This window comes from Callospermophilus lateralis, chromosome 11, assembly GCF_048772815.1.
Source record: "Callospermophilus lateralis isolate mCalLat2 chromosome 11, mCalLat2.hap1, whole genome shotgun sequence".
Lineage (NCBI taxonomy): Eukaryota > Metazoa > Chordata > Mammalia > Rodentia > Sciuridae > Callospermophilus > Callospermophilus lateralis.
This window is the reverse complement of record NC_135315.1, coordinates 2,184,319-2,207,344: the sequence shown is the minus strand read 5'-3', so window position 1 is coordinate 2,207,344 and position 23,026 is coordinate 2,184,319. Positions and strand designations below refer to the sequence as shown.

Sequence of the window (23,026 nt, the reverse complement as noted above, 5' to 3'; positions counted from 1 at the left end):
GGGCTATCTGGATCACATGGTAAACCTTTTTTTAGTTTAAGAAACCTCCATACTGTTCTCCATTATGAGGTACTAATTTACATTGCCACTGGGAATATATTAGAGTTCTTTTTTCCCTTTATCTTTGCATACATTTGTTATTTTATGTTTTGGGCTCATTTATTTTGGGGGGTTGGGGGAATACTGGTGACTGAACCAGGACCTTGGGCATGCTAGCAAGCAATGCTCTACTACTCAGCTATAGCCCCCATCCCCAGCCCTCCACACTTTTTAGTTGTAGATGGACACAATATTTCTTTTTCTGTGGTGCTGAGGATCAAACCCAGTGCTCACTAACTGAGACAAGTGCTCACTAACTGAGCTACGGCCCCAGCCCTTGTTTTTTTAAAGACAGAGTCTTGCTAAGTTGCCCAGACTGGACTAGAACTTACTGAGGCTAGCCTCAAACTTGTGATCCTCCTGCCTTAGCCTCCAGAGTAGCTGGGATCATAGTTGTGTGCCACCACACCTATCTTCTTTTTATAAGAGCCATTCTAATTGTGGTGGGATGGCATCTCATTGTAGTTTTGATTTGCATTTCCCTGATGACTATTGATATTTGAACATTTTTTCATATATTTGTTAACCACTTTTATTTTTTCTTTTGAGAAATGTCTATTCAGATCATTTGCTCATCTTAAAATGTATTACTTTGATTTTTTTAAATTTTTTTTTCCAGTTATATATTCTGGGTATTTACCTGCTGTCAGGTGAATAGTTGGCAGCTATTTCTCACATTCTATAGGCTGTCTCTGTTCCGTTGGGTGTTTTCTTTGGTGTGAGACTTTAATTTTGATGTAATCATTTTGCTCTTACTTTCTGTGGTTTGGGGGTTCTATCCAGAAAACCATCACCTGTGCCAATGTCTTGGAATGTTTCCTCTATTTTTCTGCTGGTAGCTTCAGAGGTCAGGTCTTACATCTGGGTCTTTGGTCATCTAGAGTTGATTCCTGTGCAAACTGAGAGACGGGGCCCAGATCAGTCCTCACAGCAGCTCTTCGTTGGAGGAGTGCAGGGACTTGGTCCTGTCATCCTACATCCCTGAGAGCAGAGCATGTTTACCGTATCAAAGGCCCTCTCTCCGTACTTGGCCAGAGGATGGGATGGCCCTTTTCCCATTTGCAGGGTGTGATGGTGTAAAACAATCCACTGACCAGATTAAACCACTCAAAGTCCCCAGCCTGCCCCATGCCTACAAGCCCCATGTTGTTTCTCAGTTACATAGTGGAAGTGTTACTGAGCCATCTTCCCTTCTCCAGGAGGCAGAACTGAGACTGGTGAAATTCTTGCCTGAGATTTTGGCCCTGCAAAGGGATCTGGTGAAACAATTCCAGAATGTTCCAGAAGATGAATACAGTACCATCAGGAGTTTTATTAGCAGTCACAGTTCAGGTATGACTGCTGTCTGCTCCAACAAAAGATAAGGACCATCCATGTTTGATGGTACAAAAGGATCATTCAGGTTGGGGCAAAAGGGTGGGGCTTAGGTCCTAAGCTAGAGTGTGAGGTAAAAAGGATGCCAAATCCCAGAAACATACTGAGAGCTGCTGCTGTGGCTAGAAACATCCCCCCCACACACACACACACCCCTTCTCACACAACCTCAAACGTGAAATGCAGGTGTGCTGCTGATTGTGGGTAGGTGCAGGGTCAGGTTCTCGGGAGCACGCTTGTGGTCTGACCCTGGCCAGGGCACTATTTCTAACGGGGACCTTACCAAGTGTCTTGCTCTATAGATGGGCTAAGGCAGCTGTTCCACAACAGGATCACCATCTTCCTGTCCACATGGAATGCCCTGAGGCGGTCACTGGAGACCAACGGTAAGTGTCCTCCTCCACCTGGTTCTGCCAGCATCCTGCTGTGTGCCTGGCAATGCTACCTGTGGACAGAGGTGCTGAGCTACGTGAACCAGCTTCTAACCTAACCCTAGGTCCTCTGGAATCTATAAATACGGAATCAGAAAAAAGTTGAGACCACTGAAAACTTAACGGTCAGGGTCCAGCTCTATGGAGGCAGCTGCCCACACTGCCTTCCTCCTACCCTACCTCCAGGCTGTGACCCAAATGTCTAAAGCAGAATCCCTCTGCTTAGAAATGACCCTGTCTTTTAAAGGTGAAATCAAGTTACCCAAAGAGTACTGCAGCTCCGACTTGGATTTGGACACAGATTTTGAGGTCATCCTGCCCCGGCGTCAGGGCCTGGGTCTCTGCTCAACTGCATTAGTCAGCTACTTGATTAACCTACACAATGAAATCATCCACACAGTGGAGAAGTTCTCCAAGGAAAACAACAGGTACTGCGCATCCCACCACCCCTGCCACCAAGCCTGGTTGCAGACTCCAGCCAGCAATAGCTCCTGTCCCCAGACCCTCTCAGCTTTTCACTCGCTCACACTATGAGGGCAGGAGCAGAAGCACATGCCCCATACCTGCCCCGGACACCAAGGGACACCTTCTGTCCCGCAGCTATTCCGTGGATGCCTCTGAGGTCACTGACCTGCATGTCGTCAGCTACGAAGTGGAGCGGGACCTGATTCCACTGATTCTCTCCAACTGCCAATACCAAGTGGAACAAGGCGGGAAGACCTCACAGGAATTTGACCTGGAGAAGATCCAGCAGCAGATTAGCAGCCGCTTCCTCCAGGGCAAGCCCCTGCTGACCCTCAAGGTAGGCTGGGCGCTCTGCAATGATTGGCTTGTCAGGCATGAACAGTCCTTGTGGGTTTCAGGGAGAACAGACTGAGGAGACACCTAAGGTCTCCTCTGCGTCGTCTCTTCCCACTGGTGGTCTGCGGTCCCTGTACTTTCTCTGGGCTGGGAGGTGTCCCCAGCTCTCTTCCACATCCCCATCTGCATATGTCCCCAGGGCAGCCTCAAGTCTCAGAGGACTGGGTGTCCACCACAGTTAATGGCACCACCCAGAAGACCTGTCATTGCTGCCGTCCCTTCAGTTCATATGCAGCCCGTGCCCAGGAACCACCACCATGCCTTCCCCACACCCTTGTCCTGTAACTGCCATTGCCGTGGCTTCAGTTCAGAGCACTCAGCCTTCAGTCCAGCTGCCCAGTGCTCCCTGCAGCACCATGCTATGTGGACAGTGCTACATAGGCTCTACCGCACTCCCCTGGCTGGCACAGAAAGCCCTGTCACCTGGCCCCAGACCAACCTTCGAACTGTCTCCACCCCCTGCCTCACTTGCTGCTTCAAACCCGTGACCTGCCTCTTGACTCCCTGAACATGGTAGCACTTGCACACTGTCCCCGTCTGTGGCCGCACTCATCCTTTCGGGTCCAGTCAGGTGTCATACTCAGATTACTTATTCCCTCACTGCCCGCAATCAGGCTGTCAGTTGTTGGAGTCCAAAGCCATTTTTAATTCATCCTGACAGTGGCTGCCTTGTGCACAGTCACTGCTCAGTGTTGATGGAGAGCTCACCAATGTGCACATTCCCATTCCTGCTCCTCCAACACTCTTGGGCTCTTGTGGTCCTCAGACACCCTGGTCTACAGGGCAATATCTGCATGGCCGCTGTAGCCAGGCTGGACTTCTTACACTACTGTGTCCAAAGAGTGTGGCTTAAACAGAGCATTAGGAGGCAGTAAAGCTACATGCCTCGCCCAGGAATATACTGTCTGCCTTGGTCCTTCCTCTGAGTCACTGCTGAAGAATACATCTGCCATCACATGGAAGCCTCCACTATGAATTTAATTTCCAAAAGCTGTTTTTCTTTCTCACCTCAGGGGATACCCACGCTGGTGTACAGACATGACTGGAACTTCGAACATCTCTTCATGGGCATCAAGAACAAAATGGCACAGGTGGTCATGATAAGCCCTCACCTGCAGGGTGGTTCCATCCACATACATAAGGACAGTCTGGTCCCATCCTGGTGTCCACTGTGAGCACCAGGCTCTCTGGCTCCCAAAGGACCCCAGGGGCTCCAGAAGAGAGGCAAGCAGTGGCAAGCAGATCATAATACTTTCTGACGCCTTGGGGGTTGTTGTCTTGATGATGTCCTGACCAGGGTGCCACTGATAGAGAACTCAATTTCTCCTGCTCCTTAGGTTCTGCTGTCAACAGATGGAGAGGCTATTGTGCCTCTCCACGTCCTCACGGGGCCTTTGGAGGATTCAGTTAGCTCAGGCCTGTTCCTATGCACAGTCTGTACACTGGCACACTCGGCAAGCACTCGGCAAGCACAGGGATCAGCTCTTACCACAAGTGCTGGACAGTTGGCCTGCCGGTGCCGGCAGCTCAGAGTTAGGTTCTTACCAAGTAGGAGAAGCAATAGACTGACCCAAGCCTCTGTCCTGCTTTTGGTTTCAGAGCCCCCTCCCCAGCTCGGCCATAGGTGCCATCAGTGGACAACTGCAGTCCTACAGCGATGTCTGTGAAGCCCTGTCTGTTGTAGAGGTCACTCTGGGCTTTCTAGGCACAGCTGGTGGGGATCCAAATATGCATCTGAATGCGTACGTCCAAGATATCCTTCGGATGGGTGATCAAACGACTCCAGTTTTAGAGGTGGGTTCTGTGTGCCTTTCAAGGAGAATCAGCATCGCCTCACCTTAGTTTCCTGAGAGAATGCCACCACTATGGGAGCACCCATGTAGACACCCCTGGAAAGGGGTGGTCAGGGACCCCCACCCCCAGTCAGTCTACAGTTTAGTGGCGCCAGGAGAGGCAGGGATGCTCAGTGCTGACCACCTACTAGAGCAGAATGCACAGGGGACTAAGGACATTGGCTGCCTGCTCACTGTGTGATGCTGAGACATGAGTTGCTACAGGAGGGGGAGACTCTTAGATATTTGGAAGACGAGACAGGTAGACTCGGTGGATGGAAAAGAGGTGGCCTCATGACAGGAAATGGGCAAAACAGGGAGAAATGCCCTGGGTAGCACCAAGGGAGTCTGTGTGCCTTCACCTCCTACTCAAGACTCTCTTCCTCTTCCAGGCCTTAAGCAGGGGTCAGTTAAAACACGCTATTGCCCTCTGGCAGTTCCTCTCTGCTCTTAAGTCGGAACAGCTGCTGCGACTGAAGAAAGTGAGTCTGTCCTGCCTCTGCCCAGATGGAGGGAGCCACACCCTCATCCCAGGCTCTGATGTTGTGCTTGTTCATCTTCTTTAGGATCCCTTCCGGGAAATCAGTTCTGTGTTCAAAGCCGACCTCAGCCCAGAAAGTGCTAAGCTCCTCAGCACCTTCCTGAATCACACAGACCTGGATGCTTTCCTCCTGGAGCTCCATGAAATGATGGTGTTGAAACTGAGGAACACCCAGACCCAGGACAGCTTCAACCCCAAATGGAGGTACGGTGTGCACCCTGCCAGCCAGCAGGTGTGCAGAACGCTTGCCCCTCCCATTGACACGATGGTAGTTCTGTCTTACACAGGACCCTCGGTCTACTGTTCTCCATCACAAGAGCAACTAGGGGCTGGCTTCTTGGGTTTTAATCTTTTGGGGACTTTAAAAAAATAACTAAAAAATCATTTATTCTTATAACAAGTATACTTAATTATGTCAAAGAGATGCATTTTAGATTAGGAAGAAAAAGCCACAACAATGTATGAAGTCTAAATATACCCAAAATTATCTAAAATTTTACATTTTTGTCAATCTAATGGCCAAAAAATGGTATCTTGCTTTCATTTGTGTTTCCCTACCTACTTGTGTAGCTGGCACATTTTAAAATTTATCACCATTTTTTAATCATTGTCTGAAATGCCACCACACCTGACCAGCTTATCTATCTTTTTTTTTGAGGTTCATCATTTTGATGACATCCTAAAATTCAGAGTAATCGGCTAGAGGGGCTCTGGGCTCAGCAGCTGTGAAGAAGGAGGGGTCCCAAGTATACCCTAAGGCAAGACACTGCAAAAAGGCACTCATGAGGGGGGCTTCAAGCCCCTCTGATACTTCTTCATATAAAATCAGGGTGGGAGGGCTCCAAGAGTAAGGGAGGCAAAGAGACCATCCCTCCTGGCCCATGAGTAAAAGTGACAAGGAGCAGGGGGTTGGGTGCTGAGAGCAGGAAACTTGCTAAGACAGTGGTCTGCCCCCCACACACACACCCCACCACACTTTCCAGCCCCTCTCTAAATATGCAGTGGGGCCCTGAGGAGAGGGAGCCCTCATGTTGAAACCCCCAATTCTCCCACCTAGTTGATACGAAGTTGATAATTGCCACTCTGGGTGATATAATAAATCCAGGGCAGGGCCTGGTAACCGCTTTTCTCAATGATCTTCATGTAATGGAGCTTGATGAGTTTCTCTTTCTTAATGGTTTGTAAAAGCTCTTTGTATAGATCAGATTAATCTTTGATTCACCCATGTCTAGAAGTCAAATCTGATGGAGGAGTTTTTCTTAAAGCCTTGTGGGGCTGGGTTCAGTGGTACATGCCCATAATCCCGCGTCTTGGGAGGATGAATCAGGAAGATCATGAGTTCACAGCCAGCCTCAGCAACTTTGTAAAGCCCTAAGCAACTCAGAGATCTTGTCTCTAAATAAGATATAAAAAAGGGTTGGGGATGTGGCTCAGATGGTAATGCACCCCTGGGTGCAATCCCCAGTATGAAAAAGAAAACAGAAAAAGCCACCATGGGGACATACTCTGGAGGTCCTCCTTATCGCATCCTGGGGTGCTAAAGCAGCCTCACACTTTCTCCTGCTACTTTATAGTTCTATCTCGCACGTCTGTTTCATTAGTTCACTTTTAATGTGTGGCGTGAGGCAGGCATTTCACTTGACTAGTTTTCTGGATGGATAGTCAGGCTACACTGGCTGTGTGTGCCCTCAGGCCATATGGCACACGCCTGTGTACAACAGAGCTCCCCTTTCTAGAGAATCTGCCATGGGAGGGAATGCATGCCTTTTCTGAATGGCAAAGCCCCATTTCTGATGCAGCCAGACAGGCTTGTCAGGGGAGTGCCTGAAGTGGCCCAGCTGGACATCCTTGAGGAAGCTACGCCTTAGACTCCAGGTCCAGCTCAGGAACCTGACAGCTGGCTGACTTTAAGCTGACCCTCAGGGTTTCTGGTCTTAGTTAGCACTTCAGACCTGTCAATGCCTGGAAAGAGTGGCAGCTGGTGGGCTCCTGAAGCCCTAAACACTCTCTCTCTTCCTGATTTTGCAGCCTGAGGGACACTCTGGTGAGTTACATGGAAACTAAAGACAGTGACGTTCTTCCGGAAGTGGAATCCCAGTTTCCAGAAGAGATCCTGCTGTCTAGCTGCGTGTCTGTGTGGAAAGCAGCAGCTGCACGGAAACAGGACAGGCAAGCAAGATAGGACTGTCCACTCTGTTTCTGGATACACTGCAGACACGGCTCCCTCCCCTCTCTGTGCCTCTGGGGGCACCTGGGAGGAAAGTGTTGGCACAGCACTGAAGTCAAGGCCAGCACGTAGTGTGCCAGCTTACAGCTTTTTTGAAAGCCAAGCCATTTCTGGAACACATGCAGATTCCAGAATTCTCATCTGGAGAATAATGAATACTGTTCAATAAGTGGTGAGGATGGCAGTTATTTGGAAATGGAAATCACCTGCCACCCCGTGCATTTGAAGAACAGAAACGAAGGGGCACACCAGCAGAGACCTGTGTCAGGCCTGCAGCCTCTTCCTCCCGCTGCCACACAGGCAGAACACAGGCATGTTGGTCTGTTTTTCTACTCTATTCTATTCTGCACACATAGAAGAGAATCTGTTTTTCTTTTCTCTTCCAGTCCCTGAAATTCTGCATACTGTGCCCATATTTCTTGGGTTCTAAGATGTGAAAAAAGCACCACATTCATCTTCTCACTGACACAGGAAAGCCAGGGTGTCCGCACTTGCCTTAAGACCACATGAACAAACACCAACCAGACTGTGAGTCACTGCCAGATTCCAAAAGGTCAGAGCTAACAAATCTGTGACGAGCACAGGATTCAGGACATTGCTAGGGTTTCGGTTTCCCCATGAATAAAATGGAGTCTACTGTCAGTCAGAGCTCCTTCTGGTTTTTGTATCTTGAGCTTATAAATGAAGTTCATCGGAGGCAGCTCCTGGTGATGCCATGGGGAGTTTTTGGCTGTGGGTGTTGTACTATGTAAGCATGCAGTCTTGGTGCCAGGTCAGCTTCCCTGAGTATGTGAATTCCCAGTCCTTTCTTTGGGTCTCCACCGCACCATAAAAACTGAGCCTCAGAGAGTGTACAAAACCAGTTCCGTTTCTGAAAAAGGGAAAATACTTGCCCTGATCTTGTGCTGCCTTTTTCATTGTAAGTTTTGTCCCCTTCTGAAACCTCTGGATGAATTCCTGTTCCTCACAGCTCAGGGCCCATTTGCAGTGGGATCAGGATACCAGCCATCCACACCTTAGAGGCCCTGTCTTTCATGTACATTCCAGATAAGTTAGGGATCCAATCAGGCCTGTACTTTTGAGCTACAGAAATGCAAGAGGGGTGAAGGGCACAGCTCAGTAATGCTTGCCTCACGTTCACAAGGCACCTCCCTGTGTACACCTGCAAAGGCAGGCATAGAAGCAACTGCAGCTCCTCTCCATGAATGAGCCCCCAGCGTCTGCAGAAGGAAGTGCAGTGACAGACCTTGGGTAGTAGCTGCTTTCACAGAACATGTGCTTGCATAGTGAGCTGTGAACATTCCACTTCCCCTCCAACCACATCCCTGCCTAGCAGAACCAGAGCACTTGGCCTTGGGTGCCTGGGGGTCAGGGTGTAGCTTGCCAGGGCCAGCAGGTCCTCACTGCCACACCTTCACAGATAGAATCAGATGTCAAGTCCTTGATGTGAAGACCCTTTTTCTCCCTTTGACCTGGGCATTTTTTTCTGTTATGTTTTATTTTAGATGTTATGCTTTCAAAGCCTTAACTAGCATGATTTATACAAAAATACACTGGAGCAGAGGCAAAAGTAAATTTCATTATACTTGTAATGCTTTTTTAATAAACTTGATTTCTGTTGCTAAAGGATCTTTCTCTTTGTGGGCCACGCTACTGTGTACAGCATGTAGGCTGTGGAAATGGTTGTGGGTTTTTGTGGAAATGTCCTTGCAGAAGTATTTGTGAAGCAGTCAGTTCAGAACAGAAGGCCACTCTAGAACGTGAGATACTAAACTTCCTCTGGACAGAATAACAGCAGAACAGCATGTCCATAGTAGAAAAACCTTAAGCCTCATCCAGGGAGTGGAGGGTGTCCTCTGCTTAAAGGGATTTAACTGAAAACAGCAGAGCTCCAGCTACCAACTGCACCTTGATGTGCTGCCAGAATGGGCCTGCAGAGTGCTCAGTGGGACAGGAGAAACCCTGAGGCCTGGAGCTGGGTTCCAGTGGTTCGAACAACAACTGGCACATGTTCTGCAGTTTTCTGACCCCTTCAAATTGATAAAGCCTATGCTCAAGCATTCAGAATCCCAGGTCCACCTGGGAAAAAAAAGCACAAGTGCTTTCTCCTGAGTGAAAATACTAGCAAAACTCACACCTTCCCTGTAGGGACAAGAGCCTGCTTCCTTTTCAGCTGGTGGAAGTGTTTTAGAGAGCCAATTGGCGAGGGCCCTGCACGTGTAGGCTGCCCCCACTGCTCTTGAGGCTGCTCCTGCTTGGGGGCTCCCTAGTCTGCTGCCTTTCCCTTCACCTGGACCCACCAAGGTCAGTATTCCTTCCTGATAGCCACCTGTATCCCAAGGCACAATGGAACCTCAGCCCAGAGCACAGCCACCTCCTCAGAACCCTAAATCTAACCCAACCAGGCTGACACACCACAGCCCAAATGGACATGAGTATGGGTTTTGGCTCTCCTGTTTGCTCGCTCAATGACCATGGAAAAGCCATTTGATCTCTTTCAGCCTCCATTTTCTGACGTGCAAAATGCCTCCCAGTTCTGTAGTGAGAAATTAGAGTAGGACCAGGCATGGGTGGGTGCTCAAGAAATGGGACACCCCCACTCCCCCAGGCGGGAACTTGCCCACTTTCAGGGCCCTGTCAGTTGTTGGCGCTACAGGCAGTCTTTCCCACACCTGAAACTAATTAATCTAATGCAGTATTCTGTATCGTCCTCTTGAAATCTATATTCGCACCACATGACTTAGGCACACTCTTTTCTAAGTTCTCATAGAATATAAGGCACGGGTTAAACCGCTCCGCTTCAGCCTCACTGGGAACCTTTACACCGCTGTTCCCTCCGCCTGGCCTGCGCTCTCCAACTCACCCTTCAGTCCTTCCCAAACATCCTTCCAACCACCAGGTCCAGGCAGCGCCCGGGGTATCCGTGCCACTCCGCAGTCACGCGCCGCCGCACGTGCGCCATCTATTCACCCAGCTTCCTGCCCCTGTGAAGCCCCTCGAGGTGTGCAGCCCCCGCACCTCGCACAGCGCCAGGCACTGGGGCACCGAGGACGCGTTCCTCCCACCCAGGACGGGCCGGCCCACGTGGAACCGGACGTGCAACGCGCCTGCCGCGCTCGCGCGCTCCCTCGTTTCCCTGCGCTGGAAACGGTCCTGCGACCCGCGTGGCGCCGCCGAAGAGCGCGACCCAGGCCGACTCCTGCAGCGGCGGCCTCTCGAGCAGACGCCGCCGCCGCGCACGGCCTGCGCGGCGCGCCGGAAGTGACGTCGCCGGAAGCCCCGGGCCCGAGCCATGGCCCAGGAGGCCGCGGGGATGCCGCCGGAGGAGACGCTCTCGCTGTGGAAACGGTAAGCGGTGGCGGGCCGCGGCCGGGGCGGGGGCTGCGCCGCGCTCGCGGGCCCTGCGGCCTCGGGTCCCGGCGGCGAGAAGCGGGGCCCGCGCCCGGCCGGGCTGACCCCTGTCCTCCCAGGGAGCAGGACCGGCTGAAGGCTCTCCTGGTGGACCGCGACACGGAGGCGTGGCAGCGGGACCCCGCCTTCTCGGGTCTGCAGAGGGTCGGCGGCGTGGACGTGTCCTTCGTGAAAGGGGACAGTGTCAGCGCCTGCGCCTCCCTGGTGGTGCTCAGCTTCCCCGAGCTCGAGGTAACCTGGAGGGACCGCGGGCTGAAGGCGGGAGCGGACTGCTGGCCTTTCCTCTGTCCTTTTCTCCTCCCCGGCGGTGTGGGGTGAGCCAGGCCCCGGCACAGGCCAGGACAGCCCTACTCCCCAGCCCGCTGCCGTAGGATTCCAGTGACAGGCGAGAGGCGTTAGAGGGGAAGCAGAAAGAGAGACTGAGGGGCTTTCTGTGGCCGGTAGGGACCGCCCGTGGTCTGGACCTCAGAGCCTGGCCGGCTTCAGTGACCGGCAGCACACACCCAGAGCTGCCCAAGCAGCTGTCCCTTCCTGGACTCCCCTTCCCCTCACATCCTGTCGGATGTCAGCTCGCATTTTCAGCTTCTTCAATCTTGCTGGGATCTGGCCCCTTGCCTGCCTCCCCTTGGCCCCTACCCTGTCTGTGCTGCCATCTCTGCTCCTGTAGGTTTCTGAGCCGAATTGTCATGGGCTCCCCACCCCAAGTCTTGCTCCTTGGTGCCTAAGTGATTTCCTTTAAAAATAAGAAATTAAAAAGATAAAGTCTATCATTGTCACCATGAGTTCTTTTAACAGCACCTCAGTGTCCTTCCTGGGGCCTCAAGATAAATCAAGTTCGCGCTTGATAGTGGCCTGAAGGCCATTTGTGATCTTTTCTCTGCTTGATATGACCCTGTAGGCTGGGCTCCCACCACTGTTATCCTTCCCACTCCCCACTCCCCACTCCCCACACCACAACCTCCCAGGACAGCTTTGCTCCCTCACAGGCTGTGCCTCCTGGCCTTTCCAGGCACACTTCCTCTCCTGGCATAGTCTTCACCTAGCCAACTCCCATTTCCCTATTAGGACCTAGAGAGCCCCTGACCCCACAAATCCAGGAGTGGCCCCTGCACCTTTGTCTTAGTCCATTTGGGCTGCTATAGCACAATACCTCAGACTGGGTACCTTATAAACAACAAAGATTTATTTCTCTCAGTTCTGGAGGCTGGAAATCCAAGAGTCCTACTACATACACATTCTCTAGAACCTTCTACCTCCCTCGCCCCCATTTTTGTTATTGAATCCTCCAGATGTCTTGGTGATAGCTCCCAAATTACAGTTTCTACTAAACACACCTAAGAGAACTGATTCTTCTGTGTTAGCCTGGAGGTCTGGGACTTGTCTCTTGGCCTTTTTATCAGTAACTCAGTAAGAAACTTACCTACAAATGACTCAAAGTGGGGTGGGTCCACTCTAATGGTAAACAAGAGAAACTGATTCTTAATGAATCCAAGCAGGATGGATGGCTGAAGCCTACAGATGACCTTCCACAGGGACACAAGGTGCATCCTGTGTCCCCATAGGATGATGCTGGCTGCTTAATTAGAATTTCTTCACACAAGCTCCAAAAACCAGATAGAACAACAAGAAAGGAAAGCCCCTTTTTGTTTCCCAAGCCCATGACATAAGATGAGCCTATCAGAGATGTCACTGTGCCCCCTGGTGGGGAATGAAACCCACCAGGCTACAGAGTAACTCAGGCTGGGGAGACTCCACCCTCAGGTGCTCTAGGCAGAGGCTGACCTACAGGCCCGGTGAGGTTATAACCAGCAACCCTCTTCCCTGTGGGGCAGGTTCTTTGGGGTTTGAAACAGTCTCTTTGCCAGAGGAGCCTAAGAAAGGGAGTTAACTTTAAAAGCTCTCTGGGTTGTTCCCAGCCATTCAGGAAGCCCGGGTCCTCTGGGCCCTCTGTCCTCCTTACCTCCTGGCAGTGTGTGCAAGGTCTTCAGTCAGTTCTTCTGCTGTCCCCGTGGCTCCGCCCAGTGTGCACTCCCCTCCTCCCTCAGTGTCTCTAAGTTCTCCTGTCTCTGGAGACACCGGTTCTCTTAGATTTCCTAGCTCTGAGGGCATGCCCGCCTTTCTAGATGATTAGAGGTCTTTTCATAAAGCCAGTGTGGCAGCCGTACTGTCCCAGTCTCTAGGAGACCTGGCTTTCCCATCCCTCCCAGTGTCCACAGGATGCTGCCTTCATGCTAGTGCCTTCCTGTGCCTTGTCTCTGAGCCTCCAGCGGCCCATGCAGGTGGTGGAGTCAGCGTTGACTTACAAGGAGGCCCAGAAGGGCAAGGGGCACCCAGGGGTGAGGCTAGTCACCACCCTTAGAAGAGCTCCTGGGAAGAGGGGCCAGGGGTCCTCAAACTCACCAGGTCCGGAGTGAGCACTCAATCCCCACCACCATTTTCAGGGAAGGTTGTCTTGTCCCTTCCTTCAAACCTATTGTCTTGCATGTCCCACCCATAGGTGGGGCAGAGAAGGGAGGGTGGGTGGGGCAGAGAGGGAAGGTTGGTTGTTGGCAGTTAATTTCAGGGCAACAAGGCAGAGAAAATGAAGGGAGGAAGCAGGTGGCCTCAGGCCCTGCTGACCTGCATGCCTGGTGGCAGGTGGTGTATGAAGAGAGCCGAATGGTCAGCCTGACGGCCCCCTACGTGGCAGGCTTCCTGGCCTTCCGAGAGGTGCCCTTCCTGGTGGATTTGGTGCAGCGACTACAGGAGAAGGAGCCGGGCCTCATGCCTCAGGCAAGTGACCCATCCCAGGGGCAGGAAAGCTGCCCCTCTGCTTCTGCCTGGGGGAGGGAAGGCCCCCCTGCAAGCCACCACCACCATAGCCAGAAAAGAAGATTTTCAAAACAGCTGGACCCCTGTGGCAGTTCCCCTTCCTGCAGCTCCAGGAACATCCCAATCTGAGGAGTGAGGGTCAGCTTAGCTGACTGTGACTCCCCTGTGGCTCTGTAGGTCCTTCTTGTGGATGGAAATGGGGTGCTTCACCACCGAGGTAATCCTGCTCCCAAAAGAGAAGGTCAGGGTGGGTGCTGGGAGAGACTGGGAGAGGGTACTTCCCACCCCACGGCAAGAGCATCTGCTGCCAGCCAGGCACTGATGGCTGCTTTCTGGGCTTGTTTTCACCATCAGGACAGATCCCCACCCAGAGAAGAGCTCCCCTTTCACCCCACCCTCACTGCTACCCTCCTTTTCCCCACAGTACCCTACACAGGCCCCTCTCCAGGACCCTGGTCTAGTGTCAGCCTATCCCCTGTGAAAAGTCATGGGTCTGAGCTCAGGGCACCCCCACCCTCACTACTGTCCCCAAGCTGGACAGTCAGGCCTCTGTCTAGAATCAGACGGGAGTGGCATTTCCTATAGATGAAGGGACCTTGGCCCAGGAGAGTGCTGAGGTCGATGGTCATCCTGGCCCAAAGCCAAAGGGTAAATGCATGCTGACCTGGATGCTAGTGCTGGGACCAGCTGGCTGCTCCAGGGCACAGCATAGGCCATGGGAAGATATGCAGAGGCCTCAGGGCAGCAGCAAAGGGAGAGGAGGAAGGAAGTTGCCAGAAAATGAAAGGAAGCAGAGGGTGAAGTGTTGTGAGCATGCTGATCAGGCTACTGGGCCTACCAGGCCGGAGGCCTCCTCTGCCCCAACCTCACCCAGGACTTCGGAGCCGAAAAGGTCTTGGAGTCTGGTCCCTGAGTGCTCTACTGGTCTGCAGAGGGTGTGGTTCTGTTCATTCCTCACCCTGCACCCATCTCCAGGCTGCGTGGCTTACTGCTGCCCAACCCCATTGCCCCAGTTCACCCTCCTCTGCCCCCTGCCAGGCTTTGGAGTGGCCTGCCACCTTGGTGTCCTCACAGAGCTGCCCTGCATTGGGGTGGCCAAGAAACTCCTGCAGGTGGATGGGCTGGAGAACGATGTCCTTCACAAGGAGAAGGTAAGGAGGCCTGGACAGCCTAGGCTCAGCCAGCAGGTGCTGGAGCGGCCCTGGGAATGGGAAGGACATGTCAGCTACCTCCCAGACACCTCTGGAGTCTGGATCCTGGCCCAGAATAAAGCAGGTCTGGTGTTCTCTGGCTGCCTCCCAGCCTGTGGCTTGCAATCTCTGGGGCTCCTGGACTCCTCCCCCTTCTAGGGCTACCTCTTCTGTCTCCACCTCTGGGCTGCTGCCACACGCCTATAGGTTACTGTAGGTCATGTCCTCCAGTCACCCCCATGCCTCCCAGTCGCCTGTCCCCCAGGGTGCTCACATAGCTCAGCCTCCAGGCCCTGCTCACAGTGCTCCCCGTGCTCTGGGCCACTGCTCCTGCCTGTGACTGCATCCACACCCTTTCTCATCCCTGCATCTCCCTTCTCTGGCTTCACAGCCTACACTAAGAAGCTGATGTTAACATTTTGGCTTTCCCACTGGACACCAAATTCCAAGAGCAGAGACCCTATCTGTCCTTTCCTCTGGCTCAGGCACTGTGTGGAGCACTCGCTCCATAAACATCTGTGAAGTGGGTGGGGGTCCAGGTCCCACCCAGGCCAGTGCAACCCACTGTGAGCCCATCCTCTTCCCTGCAAAGGGAAGTGTGGAGGTGGCCTACACGTGCCCAAGTTCCTAGTAGGAAGGGAAGCAGGAAGAAGGTAGAAGCTCAGTCCTGGCCACTGCCTGCTGCCAGGGTGGCCCTGTGTGCCCTGGCCCCTCCTTTGCTTACCAGGGCGCTGGTCCCAGGTGAGCTGCTGCCCATCTCAAAGTCCCTGTTTTCAAGTCAGATGGGATCCTTGGGCACACTGAGGGCTGTCTCAGCAGATGGCTTTGCTCGGGTACAGTGCATCCAAGAAAGGGCCCTTCCCTGGCTGTGACTATGTTTTTTTTTTGGCTGGGGGCAGGGGTGTTTTGCTACTGGGGATTGAATTCAAGGACACTCCACCACTGAGCCACATCTCCAGCCCTGTTTTGTATTTTATTAGAGACAGGGTCTCACTGAGGTGCTTAGTGCCTTGCTGTTGCTGAGTCTGGCTTTAAACTTATGATCCTCTTGCCCCAGCCTCCTGAGTCACTGGGATTATAGGCGTGCACCACTGCACCCAGCTCTGACTGGGTTTTAAACAGGAAAAGGCTTGCCTCAGCCCTTCACCAAGAAAAGACATTTTTTGCAAGCTTTCTCCCCCTTTTCCAGATCCGGCTCCTGCAAGCTGGAGGAGATACATTTCCTCTGATGGGAGGCTCTGGAACTGTCCTGGGAATGGTGAGTGGCCCGGGCTTTGGCCCTGCTCTGGAGGTCAAGGCAGTGTGTGCACACGTGCACCCCACGCCCTTCGATGCCAGCACTTGCCCACCCTACCCTGGGACAGGCAATGGGAAGGAGCCCAGGGGATGGGAGTCCAAGAGCTCCCTGCTGCCACCCAGGATCTCCTCAGCGCCTCTAGTCCCTGCAGCTGGCCTGGACCCAGGGGCACGTGTCCTCGAAGTCTGACCTCCCTTCCATGCTTAGGCCCTGAAGAGCCACAGCCACAGCACCAAGCCTCTCTACATCTCTGTGGGCCACAAGATAAGCCTGGAGGCAGCCGTGCGCCTGACCCAATGCTGCTGCAGGTTCCGGATCCCAGAGCCTGTGCGCCAGGTGGGGTCCAACACATGCCCCTCTACTTCTCACCACTTGTCAGCTCAGCTGGGGTCATACAGTAGTGGTTTGAGGACCAGATGGCCCTGGGCTGAGGGCAGGTCCATGGGCTCCTTGCTGGGGAGCTAGTGTGGACTTATTGGGCCCTGGAGGCAGGAGGGTGGACAAGAAGATGCAGAGTTCCCAGGAATTCTTCCTGAGACCGCCTACCTATGCCTCAGAGTCCACTGTGCCCAACACTCAGCCTCTCCTTCACTTGAGCCTCCTGTCCCTAGGGACCAGGTTGTTTGGAGGATCAGTTGATGTCAGCTCTGATGTCAAAGTGCTCCACCAGTCCCCAGTCAGGAGCCCAGAAGAAGCAGCCCTTGCTGGAGGCCCTTGCAGGAACATTGGGGGAGGGGCTGAGGAAGGCTTATGCTAATCAGGAACTCCAGGGTGTGGCTACACCAGGTACCCAGCACCTAAACTGGTGCTCAGGGGTCAGGGTATCAGCACTGAGATGAGCCAGTTGGCTCAGCTGAGAAGGAATCAAACCTGCAGCTGAGCACAGGGTGCCCACAGCTCACCTTCACCTTCAATCATGATGGGGGAACACCAGTCGCATGCCAGTATGTGTTCCACAGAAGCCATAAGGAGAAGCTGTCCTCAGGAAGAGCATTCCTGGCTCAGGAATGGCATTTGCAAAGGCCCTGGGGCAGGAAGGAGTTTGATGTGCACAAGCAGCTCAGCCAGAACAGGGAGGGGTAAAGCAACCAGTAGCCAATTGGTGTCTTGAGCTTTCAGATTGTAGACTTCATCTGCAGGGACTAGGCAACCATTGTATAGGATGTTCAGATCTGCCATTTGGGACAGCAGCTCCCTGTGTGCTACCAGGCCTTTGGGGAGGAGCTGGGGCATGGTCTGCACCTGAGACCCTGCCTTCCACAGCCCAGCCCTGGAGATTCTGCTGGGTGGATGGAGGCAGCCACCCAGCAGAGGCCCCAGGCTTGTGGAGAGTGGACCTCATCCTGCCTCTTCCTGGTTGCAAGTGTGCAGGATGGCCTCCAGGTGGCAGCAGCAGCCTGCACACCACCATGGCTCTGCTCCTGGGGCGTTTGTCCAAGAGGTGGCTTGTGGGCATCCACTAGCAAGAGCCTTGCTGTCTCTCCATCCAGGTTGTCACTGGGGTCTTAGGCACATGGGCTGTCAAACCTGTGATTGTCCCCAGCCCCAAGAGGCCTTTCCTCTTCCATTCTTTCCTAGTGGCCTAATGAGAAAAAAAATCCAGGAGATTCTGTCAGAGGTCCTCAGCCCTGGACCTCTGGGTTGTGCTATCCCAGACCTGCTGGGAAGGCCTCTGCCCTCTTCTCAGCTTACCAGAGTGGCTCCCTCTTCTTACAGTTGGGGGGTCAGCCACCTGAAAAGGACTTTGACTACCTAGGAATAGGATCATGTGCCTCTAGCTGGAGAAGAGCCCCCGCCAAGTCTTGAACCCACACTTCAGAGAAGAGTCACCTGTCCCCAGAAGCCCATGGTCCCTGTGCCTGCTGGGATGGGTGAGGGTCCCAGACCTGCCATTTTCTTCCTGGGCCACTGGCCTCGGCGTTCTCCAGAAGCTCCCGTGTGTGGGATGGGTGTGGTCTCAGTCTCCCTCCCTGGTCGTAGATGCTGGTGCACCGCCCGTGTCAAGTGCAGACACTCCTGCCACACAGGGCTGCTGCCTGCCTCTGCTGCCTCCCACTGCCCACCCTGACCCACTTCCCCACTAACTGAAGCAGGACCATCTGGGGATTAGCTGCTGCCACCCATGAGTCACGTGGCCCCAAAGCTAAGCTAAACCCATCTGAGCCAGGATCAGGGGAGCTTCTTGAGGCCAGGGTCCCACTTGGGACTGAGCCCTGTTACATATCCCTCCCCACTAGGGTCTGTCCCAGTCTCCGCCTAGGCCCCACAGCTCCCTCTCACTCTGGTAACCTGGCTGAGCTTTCTAGAGACGGCAGGAGTTGGAAGGAGAGAGCTGAGTGGCGTCTCCAGGAAAGCCAGGCAGAGCTGCTCCCATGGGGACCCCAGGACCCTCCTCCCCTGGTTCAGGGCCTCAACACTGAGGCTCTTGGAATCCCTGTCACCCACACACCAGGACCTGCTCGTCCTGATTCCCAGAAGGCTGGTCCTGAGGAGGACTCTCTGTGGGAGGTGTGAGGGCGTCCCTAGGCTGTTGGGCAGGAACGATGTGTCCAGAGTCTGGCTCAGAATCAGCCAGCACCTCACTGAGCTCTGTCTCCCCCAGGCTGACATCCGCTCTCGAGAACACATTCGCAGGACTCTGGGACACCTCAGGCCATCTGAACCAGGGCAAGCGAGGTGAGCACCAGGAAAGGCTCATGCTGCCCACAGGTGGAGGCTTGCAGTGGCCCAGCCTCTCCCTGCTTCAGTGTTGTGGCTTGGGACTGGCCAGGAACCCAGAAGAGATCCCAAAGGGGGAGGAGAGTGAGACAGACTCCTGGCTTGGAGGGAACTCTGGAAACATCTGGCCCAAGGCCTGTCTCCCAGCAGGGCTATCCCAGCTTCTCACGGCCCGCTTTACCTTCAAGGGACCCTGGCCCGGTTTCCACAGAAATGGCATGGCCCCTGGAAGGCCTACACAGACAGCTACATCACAGGTACCCTGGCCCTCAGTTTCCACCTCTAGAGGCAGCACAGTAGTTCTTGTGCCAGGGGTGGGAGCGCAGGCCTGTCGTGAGCACTGTGGGCAGGTAGCAAAGCCTGACGGCAGTCTCACCAAGAAGCAAGTACTCAGTCACGCTGTTAGGTGGAGGAAGGTGAGGCCCAGGGTGTTGATAAGCAGCAACGCAGGCCGCAGTGGCATCCTGGGTTCGGGGCCTGCCTCTGGCACTTCTCCCTCCCCAAAGGAAGACTGTGAGGTGCCCAAGCCTGGCAGCACCGAGCACTCAGGAGCTGTGCCTCCTCTGTGCCCGTCTCCCCCCTGCCCTCGTTTCCTGGAGGCTGTTCCTAGGCCTTGCTAAGCTGCTTTGAGAACTGAGAGATGGGCCGCTGGACTGCTCAGTTCCACAGTTGGGGCTGGCCAGCCTGAGTGCCGTGGGCCTTCCAGGGGCCACTCAGAGTCTTCCAGGCTGGCTGTGGCATTTGATGATGGCCCTCTCTCCATGTCATTACCAGGAGTCAGAAGGCACATTGTCCAAAGGCATGCCCCAAAGGGGGCCCAGGAGAGCCTACAGACCGCTCAGGACCACAGCAGAGGCCCCAGGACAGACTTGGAGGCTCCCAGGAGCAGCAGAGCCAATTCTGGAGTGGAGGAGACGGGGTGCCATGAGCACTCGGGCTGCTGGCTTCCCACTCCCGCCTCAGGACAGTAGCTGTGGGGACCTCACCTAACCACAGGTATAGGCCCAGACCCTGGACACACCCCCTGGAACAGCCAGCTGATGGCCAAGCACAGCCCAGCTTGGTCAATGACAGCCCACTCTCTCCAGCACTGGCTGGTGGGTGTGGCCACAATACCCAAATACGACAGACCTTCCCAGGGTCAGTCCCAAACCAGAAAGTGCCTGCGATGATCCTCCTAGAGCACAGGGGGAGGATTTGGGTTCCCGTGCCCAGTGGCCCAGGCTGTGCCAGCACCATGGCTCTCCTGCCCCGTCCACTCCTTTGAATACAGACCTGCCTCCACCTGCTCAGTCTTTTCTTTCAGGGTTCATTTTTAACTGGTACCCCTCCAGCCATAGTGGGCCACAGAGGGGATCCACACTGGTGTGGCCATGCTTCAGCTCCCACAAGTGTCCTCACTCTGAATCGAAGCCAAGGGTGGGCACAGGCACCCAGGGTTTCAGAGGATTCCAAACAGGAAGCCAGTTGAGGCCCATGCCCACCTCTGGAGAGCCAGGATGCTCTTGCCATCCCCGCCCAGAGGCATAGCCTCAAGCCCTGTCTCCACTGTGGGAAGGCAGCTCATTCCCAGACCCATCTGGCCACTTCCTCTCTTGGCATGGGCTTGGAGTGGCAACTGAGAGGAAGGGCTCAGTGGGTGGCACCTGCAGCCTGCCTCATCCCCGGTCTTTCATGTGCCAGTTTGCTCCCAGACTCCAGGCTCCCAGAGTGGAGAGGACAGGGTGGAGGGCTGGCTGCCAGATCCCGTGGGTCCCTTTCCCTAGTTCCAGATCAGGTTGGAGGAAGGTGGCCAGCAATGGAGAAGAGGAGGCAAGGGGTCGTCCTTAAAGAAATGGAGGATGGTGGGACATCGTGACCCTGAAACACCCCTGTCTATTCCCAAGCCATGTTACGCCCAGACCAGAATGTCCAGGTAAATGCCATCCTGAGGGACACTGACTCTCGTACTTGGTACATGGGCAGACTCATGAGCTGCCTTCCTGCTCACACACCAGGCCTGCTGCTGCTTGGGATGCGATCATGCACTGGAGAACTCCAATGATGTCGCTGCTGCGGCCTGACTGGCAAACCCCCCTCCCTGGGTGACTGCCCTGGTGTGGGGGCACCGTGGAGATGACAGGTTCCTATTGTCCAGCCAGCTACCATTGGACAAGGTGTGGAAAGGGATGGAGACACAGGAGGTTCACTGTGAGGGACAGGTACCGCCTGTCCAGCCTGCTGCCTTGGGCCTTCCCCATGAGCATCTTTCAGTAGACTGATGTCACCAGGTGCAGTGGCCCTCACCTATAATCCCAGTGGCTCAGGAGGCTGGGATGGGAGAATTGTGAGTTCAAAGCCAGCCTCAGCAAAAGTGTGGTGCTAAGCAAGTCAGTGAGACCCTGTCCCTAAATAAAATATTAAATAGGGCTGGGGATGTGGCTCAATGGTAAAACACCCCTGGGTTAAATCCCTGGTATCAAAATAAAAATTAAAAAATACACTCATGTCTTGCACACCATCTGTGGGTATTTCCTAGGGTCTCTAGGCAACCTGACCCAGTGCCCTTAGTGCATCTGGGCTGTGGGCCAAACAGGAGGGCAGCATGGAAAGAGACTCAGGCACAGGCTGCGGGTGACGGGTTCCTGCTGAGCCCAAGGGACAGCCCATTACGTCCTATCCAGATGAAGTCAAGCTGCCAGGCCCCTACGCAAGCCAGCTTACAGTGGGTGTTGAGGACCCCCATGGGGTGGGTCTACAGCAGCCTCTGATAGCTGAGCACCACCAGCTCCCACTTGGAACCTGTTTTCCTCATCAGGTTTGGGGCATTAGATGGCAGGTACGTACCAAGTCTCAGACACAGGAAATCTCCAGCAAGTGAAGTGTGGATGAGTCCCAGGCTGGTCCCAGGAACAAGATGGTAGGTGGAGGGTGGCGCCTGCCCACTGAGCACCTGTGCACAGGTCAGCCTTCTGGCCAGGACCCCTGTGTAGTCCTGTGCAGGGTGTGAGGATAACAGGACCATAGTGGAAGCCCCCAGGGCTGTCCCCCTAAAATTTCATGTCCCTGCCCCAAGCAGACCTGGGCAAGGCTCTCCAGGAGAGACTTGACTGCCACAGCCCGTGCAGGCACTGCACACAAGGAGAGCCAGAAACAAGGAGGCGTTCTCACCCAAGCCCAGGGATAGGCACACCTTTGGGGGCCCCTTCCCACTGAGGATGGGAGAGGCTTGCCTGGTCCTTAGGGAGAGAATGCATCTAAATCAGCAGCAGGGGGGCGCGCAAGCCAGGCAGGGAGCTAGGGGGGCTCCAGGGGACCTGAGTAGGGGTGACTAGCTGCCAAAGACCCCAGCAGTGTCCAGATTCCTGTTTCCCCAGTGTGCTCATAGGAAATCTGCCACCTTATTCCACCCACCTGCTGAGGTAGAGGGCCTGAGCTGAGGCCTAGGACCCCTGCCAGGGTCCCCAGGAGGCACAGCCCTGGCTGGCTGCTCACCACACCCCTGACATGCACTCACCTTGTACTCCCTGGCCCTACCACCCACCCTCCCAGCTTCTTACGGATTTCTTTAAATTTATTTTTTTGGTTGTAGTTGGACCCAACACCTTTATTTTACTTATTTATTTTTATGTGGTGCTGAGGATAGAACCCAGGGCCTCACACGTGCTAGGCGAGTGCTCTGCCACTGAGCCACAACCCCAGCCCTTCTTCCAGATTTTTCCCTACCAGAGGTCCATCAGGAACCACGGTCAGAGAAATTGGAAGCCCAAGGATGAAGCTGAGGAACGGACTGCCTCACTAGTGCCTTGGGCATAGCACAGACATCAGGAGGGAACGATACCTGTCCCGCCTTCCCTGGGACTGGGAAGACCACAGGCAGAGGAACATAAGGGTTGGCTCAGGCCTGGCGCATGGTGATTCCAGTGAGGAAGGCTGTTTTTGGAGAAGCAGGGTCCACAGAGGCCAGAGGTAATGGCTGTCTAGCCAGCAGGCCACAGGTAGGGACAGTGGGGCAGATCCCTCTCATGAGGCTGCTAGAGTAGCGCTCAAGGGCACAAACAGAAGCAGCAGGGTGCAAGCTCAGTTGGGGCTGGGGCCGGGGCTGGGGCGGAGCTGGGTGGGCAGCCAGACACCACGCCTGAGCAGAGGGCGGGTGGGGGCTAAGTGCAGTGGCGTCTGGGCTCCTTCCCGCAGAGCCTTAAAAATAGGCCGCAGTGATGTCCATCTCAGCAGACCACAGCTCTTCAGTGCTAAG

The 23,026-nt window shown here is 54.3% G+C and overlaps 2 protein-coding genes across 10 annotated transcripts in view; both read left to right on the top strand.

The window, feature by feature from the left end:
- Rnf213 (ring finger protein 213) overlaps window positions 1–8,940 on the top strand; it is a 92,629-nt gene extending 83,689 nt beyond the window's left edge. The window contains exons 59-67 of the mRNA XM_076870715.2: window positions 1,299–1,431; window positions 1,776–1,859; window positions 2,152–2,332; window positions 2,505–2,706; window positions 3,779–3,856; window positions 4,365–4,559; window positions 4,990–5,079; window positions 5,164–5,342; window positions 7,167–8,940. Coding sequence (XP_076726830.2) covers window positions 1,299–1,431; window positions 1,776–1,859; window positions 2,152–2,332; window positions 2,505–2,706; window positions 3,779–3,856; window positions 4,365–4,559; window positions 4,990–5,079; window positions 5,164–5,342; window positions 7,167–7,320 — 1,296 coding nt within the window. The 3' untranslated portion in view covers window positions 7,321–8,940. The remainder of the gene's footprint in view (window positions 1–1,298; window positions 1,432–1,775; window positions 1,860–2,151; window positions 2,333–2,504; window positions 2,707–3,778; window positions 3,857–4,364; window positions 4,560–4,989; window positions 5,080–5,163; window positions 5,343–7,166) is intronic.
- Window positions 8,941–10,650: 1,710 nt separating this feature from the next.
- Endov (endonuclease V) lies at window positions 10,651–21,174 on the top strand. 9 transcript variants are annotated; one of them, XR_013092688.2, is made up of 12 exons: window positions 10,651–10,713; window positions 10,836–11,007; window positions 13,414–13,548; window positions 13,765–13,804; window positions 14,626–14,738; window positions 15,967–16,035; window positions 16,282–16,410; window positions 18,677–18,750; window positions 18,981–19,049; window positions 19,567–19,788; window positions 20,559–20,707; window positions 20,790–21,174. XR_013092688.2 is itself a non-coding variant. In XM_076870429.2 (10 exons), the coding sequence occupies exons 1-10, from the start codon at window positions 10,658–10,660 to the stop codon at window positions 19,718–19,720; spliced, it is 1,011 nt and encodes a 336-aa protein (XP_076726544.2). In that variant the 5' UTR covers window positions 10,651–10,657; the 3' UTR covers window positions 19,721–20,076. The 9 variants fall into 9 exon arrangements, 7 of the variants coding, with proteins under 7 accessions (XP_076726544.2, XP_076726547.2, XP_076726545.2 ...); XM_076870429.2 differs by lacking the exons at window positions 20,559–20,707; window positions 20,790–21,174 and having other exon boundaries at window positions 19,567–20,076; XM_076870436.2 differs by lacking the exons at window positions 20,559–20,707; window positions 20,790–21,174 and having other exon boundaries at window positions 10,666–10,713; window positions 10,843–11,007; window positions 19,567–20,076.
- The last annotated feature ends 1,852 nt before the right edge of the window (window positions 21,175–23,026 follow it).